The sequence below is a fragment of the Gossypium hirsutum genome, chromosome A09 (assembly GCF_007990345.1).
Source record: "Gossypium hirsutum isolate 1008001.06 chromosome A09, Gossypium_hirsutum_v2.1, whole genome shotgun sequence".
NCBI classification, from domain to species: domain Eukaryota; kingdom Viridiplantae; phylum Streptophyta; class Magnoliopsida; order Malvales; family Malvaceae; genus Gossypium; species Gossypium hirsutum.
The window spans coordinates 24,882,763-24,896,274 of record NC_053432.1 but is presented as its reverse complement, the minus strand read 5'-3'; the positions used below and the strand labels follow the sequence as shown (position 1 = coordinate 24,896,274).

At 34.1% G+C, this 13,512-nt stretch overlaps 1 protein-coding gene across 1 annotated transcript; it reads left to right on the top strand.

Moving 5' to 3' along the window:
• The first annotated feature begins 1,870 nt into the window (after positions 1-1,870).
• LOC107940697 (cyclin-dependent kinase B1-2) lies at positions 1,871-3,655 on the top strand. Its single transcript, XM_041077687.1, has 3 exons — positions 1,871-2,016; positions 2,103-2,241; positions 3,269-3,655. Exons 1-3 carry the CDS (start codon positions 1,886-1,888, stop codon positions 3,359-3,361), a joined length of 363 nt encoding a protein of 120 aa, XP_040933621.1. The 5' UTR covers positions 1,871-1,885; the 3' UTR covers positions 3,362-3,655.
• Positions 3,656-13,512: the final 9,857 nt, after the last annotated feature.

The window sequence follows — 13,512 nt, the reverse complement described above, 5'->3', positions numbered from 1 at the left end:
TGTGTAGGGAAGATAGCCTTAGAAGTCTTTTTAGCTTTGAATTGGAAGAATAACGATTCTTTATTTATTGAATTAGGTATATTGGTGGTGTTTTCTGAGTGTATTAACAAGGTTTAAGACCTTGGTAGCTTCATGAAAATTTTCAGATATTGAAACTACTAAGCTTAAGGCTGGTTTTGCAGTCTTTTCTTTGGCGGATAGGAATGGCAATGATATGGCTTTCTCATTAGTGTTGGCTGGTGTTTTATCGGTTGCAAGTGTTTAAAGCTTGGTGGTGTTATCCTGTTTTGTTAAGTTGTTTTGTTGTAATTGGGACTAAGTCCTTATCTTGTCTGCTGTATTTTTCAATTTTGGTTGCTGCTCTGTTTTGTCTTTGACAACAGAGTAGTTCGAATGTTGCAAAAAAAAAAAAAATCCAATCGTCGGCTTTTACTACAACATGTTATTACCAAAAAGTTAAATGTTTTATTTTATCAAATTTTAAATATTTTCTCTCATGATACAATATAAAAAAGCAATCTGAATAACTAGCAAATTAATAATGTTTGTTTTAATACCTATTTAACAAATACACCAAAATAGATAAGTGAAGCTGATGCAATTGTAGTACACACTTCAATTATATTCTATACAACTATTTATAAATGGCCTCCATAATGGACACTTGTACATTTTTTTTTCTTTCTTTTTCTTTTTACATAAAAATATTATGAGTGAATGTGAACTACAATTTCTCTACTTTTTAGATTTAAATTTAAATTTATCTATATATTTCGATTAAATTTAAATTTTAATCTATATATTTTAATTTTTGACATAATTTAATACATTTTATTTTTTTATCAAATTCAAGTTTGCTATAATGTTATTTTTTATTTCATGGATAATAAATTTATTTTATTTTTTTTCAAAATGTCACGCTAACAGAAAAGAATTTTAACAGAGTTGACAAGTAAACCTAAATTTTTAAATTCAAAAAATAGAGAAACTAAATTTCTAAAAATAAAAAATATGGTGATTAAATTCCAAATATATAAAGAATGCAAAAATTTTAAAGAAATTGTATCCCTCAATTTTTTACATTGTAGTTTAACCAAGAAATCAATAATTAACCTAACGTAAAGTGTGAGTAAAAACAGTACTAATTATTACGATCAATATAGACAAACTTGACCTAAGATATTATTTCAAATTTTAGTTGTTCTATCACTTTTATTTTTCCATTTAATTAAGAAATATATTTTTTAATTTAATAATTTTGGTTTATTAAGTTTTGAAATAGAAATAAAATAACAACAAATGTTAAGAAAATATATTGCATTCCAAAAATAAAATCCAACTCAAACCTTGAAAGTAAAGTTATTTTAAGGGCGTGTTTGGTTCGCCGTATTACCCAATCCATTACGCCCCGATTACGCGCGTATTACATTACGCCCCTAATCCGGCGTTTGGTTCGCTGTATTAGCCATTACGCGCGTATTACATTACGCCCCTAATCCCCAAATTCCCGTGTTTTACAATCCGTTCCCAAATCGTTGTATTAGCCATTACGCCCGGCCTCCCTCCCCATCTCTCTGTTTTACCCTCCCTCCCTACCCGACCCTCTCCTCTTCCGTCCTAATCATTTTCTCCTCCCATTTCCCACTGATTCCGTTGATTAATCTGTCGTCATCGTTTCTTCTCGTCTCGGCATCAAATTTCCCTTCCCCATTTCCTCCCAACACTATCTGCTCCGCACACCAAAACCCTCTCTTTTTCTCTTCAATATATTCACAAAATTGGAAATTCTAGCTTAATCCATTGAAGAAAGAGTGAAGCGTTTTTTCTTTGATTTTTCCATTCTTTTTAACATTTCTATTCTGTGTTTTTTGTCGGTTTTTTAGCCATGCTTGGTTCTACTCACTACTCCACCGCCGTCGACATGTGGTCTGTTGGATGCATCTTCGCCGAAATGGTTAGAAGGCAAGCATTGTTCCTGGGGGATTCTGAATTCCAGCAATTGCTCCACATTTTTAGGTATATTTGTTTCTTCCCAATGTATCTCTTCCTAGCTACCGCCCTTTTTCTCGTTCTTTTTTCTTAATTGGGTGAAAATTGAAAAGGTTACTGGGCACCCCAACTGAGAAGCAATGGCCCGGGGTTACCTCTCTAAGGGATTGGCACGTGTACCCACGGTGGGAGCCTCAGAACTTGGAACGCGCTGTTCCTTCCCTTTCTCCTGAAGGGGTTGATCTCCTCTCTGTAAGTCCTCATTCTTTTACTAAACATCAACAAACTGTTCAAATCAAAGCATCATAATATAGTCATGTTTTCTAATGTAGATTTATTCTTTGTTTCAAACAAATATCCGTTGATATAGTCTCATTTCAGCAGCAACCATTCTACATATTAGAGTTTAAGAAGAAAATTAAGTACCGTTGAATTTTTTTTTTTACTTCTATTAAGCTGCCAACAAGCAAACTCCTAAAAAGTTCAAATTATATAGTCATGGATTAATTTAAAAAATCCAAAATGATTGTGAAAAAAATTGTTAGTTTACAATCATAGTAAATTAAATACATTACAATAGTATGAATAATTCATATGATTCTCAAAATGCATGAAAAAAAAACTAAGCATATTTGAGTCGGACAATACTTGTATTTGACACTTATCCAAGTGCAGGTCGTCTTCAACTCACAATTGCAGTCTTGCCATGGGGAAGAATTTTGAGAGAAAAAAATAAAGTCTAGCATGATTAACATTTAGGCCATGTGAATAGGACTAAGAGGGTAGAGAATACTGATAGAAAAAGCATCGAAGCTATTTAGAATTCACTTGGAATTTCGTTGCATGTTATACTAGGATTATAGCAATGGTCAGAGTGATTCAAGTCAATAAAAGCTTTTTAATCTATGATCATATGTTCAAAGTCAAATATTTAAAGAATAGAAAGGAACAAGTAGTGATATACATGAAATTTATCAGTTCTATATGTCCACTGACCTTAATGCATAGGTATATGCACAGCAAAAGAAGGAACTGAAAGTAGTCTGTTTGGTGCCTTTTACTCTTTTAATTCCTATTTCCTTAGCCTTTTTGCAAGGATGCCAATTTCAAGTCATACAACATGATCATTGCCAAATAATTTCGGAATGATATAACACATAAAAGGGTTTACCGTCTGTGACAATGACAACATTTAGTTCATGCTCATGATTTACTGATTTACTTCTCTATTACTTGCACATTTTGGAGGCTAATAGCTTCTTGTTTTTGGTTATTGCAGAAGATGCTTAAATATGACCCTGCAGAGAGAATATCAGCAAAAGCAGCTATGGATCATCCGTATTTTGATAGCCTTGATAAGTCCCAATTCTGAATTTGCATTGTATGGTTATAGTATTATATGGATTTTTTCTTTTCTCGCTTAGAATGGTACATTGCTTTTCACTAGGTGCTCGCTTCCTTGAGCCTAAACTCTAAAGCACCAACTTCTGAGCTTCAAAATATGTGTTGGGAGATTAGTTGTCATCAACTAGGTGATCCACAGTCTCTGACAAGTTGTTTTTTTATTCGTGTGTAACCTTTTACAAGTTTGTAATGATACAAATATCAACCAGTTCACTTTGAAACTTCTCTTGATATCTAATTTAATGCGGTTTTAATCTTTTCATTGAGCATCTTCGGGTAACTTCAAATGTCGGTTTTTTAACTTTTATTGATCTGTTTATGTTTTTTTTTTGTTGAAAAACCAATGATGATGAGTAATGGATGTTTGGTTCTGGAACATCTTGTTTGAAGAAATTGTAATGACAGTTGAAGAGGATGTGAAAGGAGACATTGATGTGATGATTTTGCAATTATATATTTGTCATTGAACCATATTTGACTATGATCTTAAGTTTTGGTGCTAAATCGTCGTTGGTACAACAGTCTAATAGATTTCTACTTCAAATTAGACTGTGTTTCTAGTTTGGATTGTTTGTCACTTTTAGAAGGAAATCTGATTATAAGCATAGAACATATGTGCAGACCTTGAGAGAAAATTGCAAAATTTTACTGCTGTATACTTCCTTGGCCTCAAAGTAGATGGTTAAAATGCTTAAAACCCCCACAGTTTAATCCTTGAAATTGTTGAGTTTACGGTTTTCCTTTGAAATGATTGGAAAGTTAGGCTATCTAAATTTTAGTTCTGACAAAATTCTTTTATTTTTTCTATTAAATACTTCTTTCAGCTCATGGTGACAAATTTGCTGCGAAAAGAATGAGAAGGCTGGCCCAAAGGAGAGCTGTTGATTATACTAGTACTGTTGTGCGATATATGCAGGTATTTTTTTCATGTTTAGTTGTTTTTATAAGCGTTTTTTTCTATATCTTCCTATAAGTTGTTGCATGGTCAAAATGGTGAATCTGATTAACATGGATGCTTATGTTTTCTTAGATGGCTTAAATGTCTCTTTATTATTGTGGTTGTTGGCCTTCTCTTTATCAATACGGGCATTGATTTCTCTATCATAGAAATCAGTTTGCTTTTTTCTTCTGCAGCCTTTTGCTCAAGTTTATTATTCAATGTACTTGGCTGCTATATTTTAAAGTTTATAAAGGTCCACTATTATAGCCATAATTGTATCTTTATGATAGCTTAACTTATGGAGTTGTGTTTCAGATTGCTGCTAGAAAATCCATTAATATAGAGGCAAAATGACTTGGTCTTGCTTGCCATTGATGTATGGTGTTAAGATGTTCTTTTTTTGCTTCATGGGAAAAATAAGTTGATGTCTTTTTATGTCATATTTTTCCTAGTTACTAAGAGTAACTCCTCTTTATCATAGTTGTATGCTTGTTGAATCATATTGAAATGCTAGATACTTAACTGACTGAACTTGTTTGAATGTAGGAACTACAGTTCCATCAAACACCACTACTGCAATTCTTGCTGCTCCCAATTTGTCGAATCCCATGGCTACAGTTGTTGGTGCTGCTTCAAACCCATTAACCTATAATTTGTAGTTGAATTTGAATTATGATCCAAAATGCAACATATCAATGATGAAATACGGCGATGCATCTGCTTGAATTTCTCTGTCTAGTTGGCCTTTTAAGTCCCTTCTGATCTGGTATCCTTGGAAAATTATTTGTTTTGCACTCTTGGCATTTTAATATCATATTAGAATAACTAGTTTATAACTTTGGAGTAATGATTCATTGTAATTTTACCCATTTTTATATATTTCTTTAATTTTTTAATTCATCACAAGGTTCATGCCATAGGGGCAAAGCTAAAATCAAAAAATAAAAAAGAACCTCATTGAGGAAGAAAATTCAGAGAATAAGGTAAGAAAACCAAAAAATATAGCAACTGAGAGAATATACAGAGCTATGTTTCTCCGACTCTTCATTTTGCTTGAAGTATCCCTTTTTTATACCCCTGTCAGAGTATTCATTTTTCTTAAAGTACCTGGTTTCAACACCCATGCCCGACGATGAAAGAACCTCTTTGAGAAAGTTATACAATAGATTTATTATATAAATTATTTTAAATTATATAAATTCATATAAGAAAATTTATTATCAATAATTTTATGAAATTATATCTTATTAAATTATATGTAATAATAATTATTTTAAATTATACAAATTCATATAAGATAATTTATTAGTTATAATTATTTTAAATTTTATTAAATCATATATTTTAATTAAAATATATTTAATATTAATCATTTCAAATTATCTTTTATAGTATCATATATTATGATTTGAGTAAATTCATATAAGAATATTAATTATTAAGAATTTTATTAAATTATATATTTTAATTATAATATATTTAATATATTTAATAATAATTATGTTTAAATATGATTAAATTATTTATTTTTGATAATAAATAATCTTATTAAAATTTAAATAACAATAACAATAATCATTTACCAAAACAAATTTATGCTAAGGGTATTCTGGTCATTTTAGTTTTCTCCATTATGCTATTACACCTCTATTACATTCAACCAAACACAGTTTTACTATTACGCCTCTATTCCATTACATTCAACCAAACAGTTGATTTGCTATTACACCTCTATTCCATTACACCTCTAATCCAATACACCTCTAATCCAATACACCTCTAATCCAATACAGCGAACCAAACGTGACCTAAGAGTTAACCAGAAGCTTCATTATTTTACCCATATAAATATACCATACTAGTTTCCAATTAAAGGGAAGAAATTAGAGGCGAGTATGAAAGTTAAGAGGAGGCGCGCGAGTAGAGACGCAAGCAAAGAGAAAAAATATCTGGAATGGGTGGGGCCCAAAAAAGAGATAAAATAATAAAAACAAAAGATATTTTAGCGATCAACAAAGAATCTGATTTTGAGGAAGCTTTTTAATTTATGAGATGCTGACACCCTGCCCCTCCAACTTTTCTTTTTCCTGTGGGTTGAATATATAATACATATTGTTTTTTTCTTATTCCTTGGTTAAGATAGCCAGCTAACTTGTATATTTAGGTTAAAGTTAAATTACTATTTTGGGCATAAACTTGAACCTTTTCTTACATTAGAATTTAATTTTTTTTGTCCAAGTTAGGTATTAAATTTAGCAATTATTTTCATATTAGGTCTTAGATTTAGTAACTTTTTTCGCATTGCGGCTTGAATATGGTTATTGTTCCTATATTGGGCCTAAACTTTAGAGTTTTCAATGACTAAATTGGATTAAAAAAAGTTGAAGTTCCAATGTGAGAACATTTATCGAGTTCATGCCCTAATATGGAAAAAATTGTAACAGCCCGGTTTAGGGCCTAGTCAAAACAATGATCTCGGGACCACAAATCTGAAGTTTAGAAAATTATTTTTATTATTACTCTGAGGTTATAATATAATTATATTAGTGTACGAAAAATTTGGTGAGTTAATTTTGATGTTTGTGAGCCCTATTACGAAAAAGGACTAAATCGCATGAAAGGTAAGAGTTGCATTTTAGTGCCCAAATTTGTTAAATAGCTAGAGAACAAATTGGGGGGTTTTAAAGGGCAATTAGACCCTTTTAAACAAGCTGGCCGGCCATGAAATGAATTGAAACAAATAGTCAAAAGTTTAGGTAAGTGATGTCATGATTCGGTGATAAAATAATGCCTATAGCCTATCTACTATTTTTCTTCTTCTCCATCTTTTCTCTCCACCAAAAATATCAGCAAATAGGGAGGTTTGAAAGCTGAAAATTTGCAGCAACTTATTCCTCTCATAATGTAAGTGATTTTGATGATTTTCTTGATGATTTTTACATTTTTGGAATGCTTGTATTATGGGCTTTCAAATAAGAGGACTACTTTGCAAAATGGTGATAAGTCTAGGGTTTCACCATGTTTCTAAAATTTTATGGAAGAATATGAGTCTTAGAAGAGTTCTAAACAACTTTTGTGTAAGGTGTTAGCATGAAAACACCTAAAGGGACTATTTTGCATAAGTTGCAAAATAGGTGATAAGTGTGTGAAATAGTGGGATTTTGGGGTTGCTATAAGAGTAAAAATAGTTCGGCTAGGTTTGAAATATGAAGAAATTTGATAAAAATCGATTTTCGATCATAAGGGTCAAATGGTCATTTTGCCAAAGTCAATGGGCAAAATGGACATTTTTTGGCAAAATGACCATTTTACCAAAGATGTAAATTTATGATTTCCTAATTGTAATTAGTGATTAAATGAGCGCATTTTTTTATTCTAGATCAAGATTTGCCAAATCCAAACCTGGACCGGGGAAAAGCCAAGCAAATCAACTAAACCGACTAGTCGAGAACATTTTGTAAACCGCGGTAAGTTGTATGTGAAGAATACAACTATATGAATAATATATGTGTTTAAGTTGTCATTGAATGGATATAGTATGAATTGCTTGATTGTGTATTGAAAATGCATAAAGACAATGAGATGGTAGAATTTCTGCTGGAACACTAGGAAATAAATCGAATATTCTAACCATGACATTTGGGTCACTTGTGTGAGCTAGTGTAAGACATGTCTGGGACATGCGTCAGCCACATTATGAAAGCCAGTGTAAGACCATGTTTGGGACATGGCATCGGCATTGAGACGAGTGCTAGAGTAAGACTTGTCTGGGACACGCATCGGCCTCGATAATGATAGTCAGTGTAAGACCATGTCTAGGACATAGCTTCGATTTGAGGTGTGAGCCAATATAAGACTATGTCCGGGGCATAGCATCGGCACCTTACTCCTAGATTGAGGTTTATAGAATGACCGGTAGTGTACCGAATAGTTTAACGGTGCAAGTAGGTTTGTGGGTTAATAATGAAAACATAACCATATTGTGAGTGATATAGGTACCTAATTGGTATGTATGTGAAATGAGCTCATTAGAGAGCATATGATTTGTATGGATGGAAAATGAGTAAGTCATGCTTATGCTTATTCTTGTGTTATAAGCATGATGGTTATTGATGAATTGTTGTTGTATATTTATTTATATGCAACTTACTAAGCTTTTATGCTTACCCTCCTTCCTTTTCATTTTCTTATAGTGCCGCCTATTTAGCTCAAGGATCACTTGGATTTAGAGATATCGATCACACTATAGTCTGAAATTTTCGGTATAGTTGGATTTATAATTTTTTGAACATGGAATGTATAGGGCTTAGACTTGATTATTTTGTATCATTAAGTATTGGCCAAATGTGTGGGCTTAGGATAAGTTCCACACTTTGTATTTAGCCTTGATGTTGACTATTACTCATTTTGTATATATATGCAAAGATGATATTTCTTTGGTTGAGTAAATTTCCTCATGAAAGAATGCTTATTGTAGCTGATTTGGTTGTGTGGTATAGACTAGAATTGGTATTGGTTGAGTTAGTGTCAATTGATGTAAGTAAGGGTGGCGAATAGACTTGGTAAATAGCCTTATTTTTCCCATACGGGAAGGCACACGGGCATATGCCTTGGCCGTGTGACAATTTGGGTATGTTGACGTCAAAAACAGAATACTCAGGTTTTTGCACACGGGCTACGCCACGGGCGTGTCATGGCCGTATGAAGAACACGGGCAATGGACACGGGCGTGTGTCATGGTCGTGTACCCCTAGTTGGTGATGAGGTCACAAACAGAGAGCTCTACAGGCCATAAACACGGGTGTGTTGAGGCCGTGTGAGGGACACGGGATAGGGACACTGGCGTGTGTCCAAATCGTGTGAAGTCTGCACTTAATTTTTGAAAAATTTTGGAAATAAATTGGCCACATGGGTAAGGGACCCGGGCGTGTCCCAAGCCACACAGGCGTGTGTCCTATACCCACACGGGCGTGTGGAGTTTTAAAGTATGATTTTTTCCAAGTTTTCCTTAAGTTCTCGGTTTGGTTTCGAACTACCCCGAATGCATGTTTTGGGCCTCAGAAGTCGTATAAGGAATAGTATGCATGTGAAATGAAAGGTTTTAAATTGATCAAAATTTTACAGCCCGTTTTCTTTTTATAGTTGGTTGAGTTTAAGCCTGGTAGCACCTCGAACCCTGTCCTAGCGTTGGCCATGGGCGAGGGGTGTTACAAAAATTTCCAAGTTTAAGTCTCAAAATGTGATTTAACCTTTAGGTTAAAGCATTTGAGAGTAGTAGCTCATGTATCTACTATAGTTAAATCTGTAATTAGTATTTAATTTGGCCCCTGAACTTGTCCATTTGTACCTAGTTGGTCTCTAAATTTCTTTGGACTTAGTTGATCATTGAACTTGTATTTCATCAACCAGATTGGTACCTATTCACTAGCATCGTTAGTTATGCTGACATTATAACAGCCCATTTTCAATTAACCGGAATAGTAGTTTCGGGACCACAAATTTGATCCCGAAAGAGAAATTTATTTTAATATTATTTTATGATATACAAAATTATGGAAATATTCTGTGAAAATTTTGTTAAGAAATTTTACCAGTTATATGTCTAATTTGATGAAAAGGCCAAATTGCATAAAATGTAAAAGTTGAATTCTAGTAGCTATATGTCTCAAATAGCTATCAAATTCAAAATTTGAGGTCCTTATATGGTAATTAGACTATTAAGAAAAGTTAGTGAATATTTTTGGTGAATCATCTATGGAAAATTAGAAAAAGAAAAGGATTAAATTGGAATGTTGAAAAATTAATGGATGATAATAAATTAAATAGAAATATCATATTATTGTTATCATATTCTTCCCCAAAAATACATGGAAACCCTAGGAAAGAGAAAGTAAGCTTTCTTGGCTTAATTAGGTAAGTATTCTTGTCATGTTTTCAATAATTTTTATATTTCTGAGATCGGAATAGTTTAATCTATATATTTTGGGGATTAATTTGTAATGATATCAAAGTATAGAAATTTTTCCATGGATGTAAATACTGAAAATTGAAATTTATGGTAGAAAATGAAAGGTTGTTGATATATAAACAACTTTTAGAAAGAGAATTTTGGTGAAATTATGATTTAAGGACTAAATTGAAAAGTTGTAAAACCTATGGAAAAATTTTGATTTTTGTAGCACCCCAAACCTGGCCTAGACGTTATGGCAAATCTGGCGATGTACATTGAAATGTTTTTCGAAAAACATAATTTCATTTTTGAAAAACCTATTCGATATTAAAACCCTTTGTAACTTTAACAAAAATTTAGGATATCTCGTTCATTGTTAAAACTCAAGTCGTTTTAGCAAAATGTTAATCATATTGGATTGTTATTACACTTTAAAACAATGTTTGTTGTGGAAGCTTTTAAAATATGTTGCGTAAACGTTGTGTTTTGAGATGCATTTATCTTTTTAAAAACCCGCGTCTTAATGCTAACAAATCAAAATAACAAAACCCCAAATTAAAGATTAAAAATTTAAATAGGCCTTATTAAAAAATACCCAAATTAAATTACTTATAAATTAAAACCAAATATGGAAGCATGAGCGATTGTGTGACCACCTTCGAGTCCCTCGTAGCACCAGTCCACCTAAGGATTACCTGCGCAGATAAGTAGAAGGGTGAGTTTACGAAAACTCAGTGTGTAATCCCTTAATAAACAAATAGTCAAACATACAGTGAGCAAATACAGTTTGGGCCTAAGCCCTTTTTAGTAATAGTGACAATATTAGTTTGGGATTTAGCCCATCTCATTATAGAAATTGTCATATGTTCGGGCCTTGGCCCATTGCAGTAACATAAAATAGTGTAGTAACAGTAAACAGTATGCAAGTCCTAACCATCCAGCCTCTACACTCCATCTCCGTCCAACCCTACACTCTATGTGGGGATAAAATCAACCCACCCATCCCTACACTCCAAGTAGCACCGGTTGCGGCACTATATAGTATTTGCAGTAGAGCTGCCAGTAATTTAGGTACGAAGCCTTTCATTACACTTCCTCCGATCAATATAAACCCATCCCCATGCAATGCACCATACAGTCATGTCATGTCATATCATAGAATCATACATGTATCCATTACAGTTTAAATAACATGCTAAAATACGTTCATACATGTACAAATATATATATACTGCATATAGGATCAAAGCAGTCATCTTACCACATAAGGGCAAACCAGTCATTTTACCACATATGGGCAAAACAGTCATTTTACCACATAAGGGCAAAACAATCATTTTACCACATAAGGGCAAAATAGTCATTCTATCATTTAGGGTTCCAAGTACACTTACTGACCCAACAGAAGGTCCACAGTCTTCTCGGGTGACCCGTGGAACCTTAAAAGTCAAACAGAGAAAATAGGCCCAAGGCACATATTACGGGCCCATGTGGGCCCACACACCCGTGCAGTCCACGTAGCCTAGAAATAGCCTCAGCCTTGTGGATGCACAACCTGGCCGAATATTCTCTACACATCCGTGCGATTTACTTATGTGGGGCACAAAGTTCGTGGGGCCCACACGGCCCATTCCGGCCCAACACGGCCCAAAATGCCCTAAGCACATGAAATCGCTCATGGTGGCCTCTACGATCAAACGCCCATGCTTATATGTTCGATTTACAACATGAGCGAGGGTACAGCCATGTAGCGATAATAGTCATATTTGCCGGCTTTTGCCGATTTGCAATTGGGCAGTGTTTACACACTTTGCTCACAAAAATGTGCGAATAGTCCACGAGTACTCCAACCTACATTCAATCACAAGTTTCGGTTAATCGCATCCTAATTGAATTGTTAAAACCCCCACCAAAATACTTCATCAAAGGATTACCTAACACTTCCTTAAATCAATCGATTGTGGCTTGCCCATTTAAATCATTTGCAAGAGACTAATCACTAGGCCTTAGGGGGTTATCTGTACTTCAACCAAACCTTATCAACCATTAACAAAAGAACAGTTTGAACTAGGCGAAAAGTCGCTTACTGAAAATGTAGAGTCTACATTAGAAGAACATTCGGCCCACACCCACACAAAAGCCGAAAGTACACAGAATGGTAGAGGCAAAGTGGAATAATCACACCCCTAACAGTAATCAGCAGAGGAAAGAAGATGTTAGAAGAAAGATCACAATGGTAGAGAGAAACAAGAGGGAATCATGTGCACTTACAGATTTGTCAAAGAACCCTTACTAAACCGAAATCAAAAACAAAAGAGAAGAAAACAATAACTGTGTACTCGAACTTGAGATGGAATGTTCGACTAACACAAAATGTAGAGAACTGACAAAATGAAATGAGGGGAAGAGTATTCGATTTTAGCAATACAAGGAGGGACACTCAAAAAGAGTTGAAGGAATAGGGAGAAAAGGGAAAAGGGGTATTTGGCTATTACTGGAAGAAAAGGAAAATTTTAGAGAGGACGAAATAGGGGATAATCGGCCAAGCATAAGATACAGAAGAGGAGGATTGATAGTGCCAAAAAAAATTGAGAGAGAGAGAGAGAGGAAGGAGAGAATTCGACTAAGAAGAAGGAGTGAAAGAAGAGTAAAATGACGGAATGAGGGACCTCAAGAGAAGTGAAAAACCGATGCCAGCAAAAATAGATGATACTACCAAAACCTCCCTAGCATTATTCGGCCTCCACAGAAAAGAGAGAGCCAATATGTTTACAGCACCCGAAAATAAAGTGGCTAAACTCACCAACATCGAAAGTCTAGAGTGCCACAAATCCTATTCGGCACCAACTCTTCTCCCACCATAAATCCCCAGGATTTTCTCCTAAAATTCCTCCAACCAAATATTATCCACATCCCAACATTCTCTCCTACAATCCCTCCATGACCAGTTCAAACTTCACTCCACTCAGCAGTGTTTCGATCAAACTCTACTACCCACACGACTTAGGCAGCAAAATAGAACCCCCATTGCGCAAACCAAGACTCAAACTTCAAATCCCAGACATTAGTAACACGCCACTTATCCCCTAAAACAGCAGGCCTTTTCTGTCATGTTTTTCCCTTATTTACTTAAAAGCCTATTGCCTAGAGACAGTGCTTATTCCTTTAAAAACAAAAATTTTTGCACTTGCTCAAGCTTGAACCCAAGACTTCTCAGACACTTCCCAGA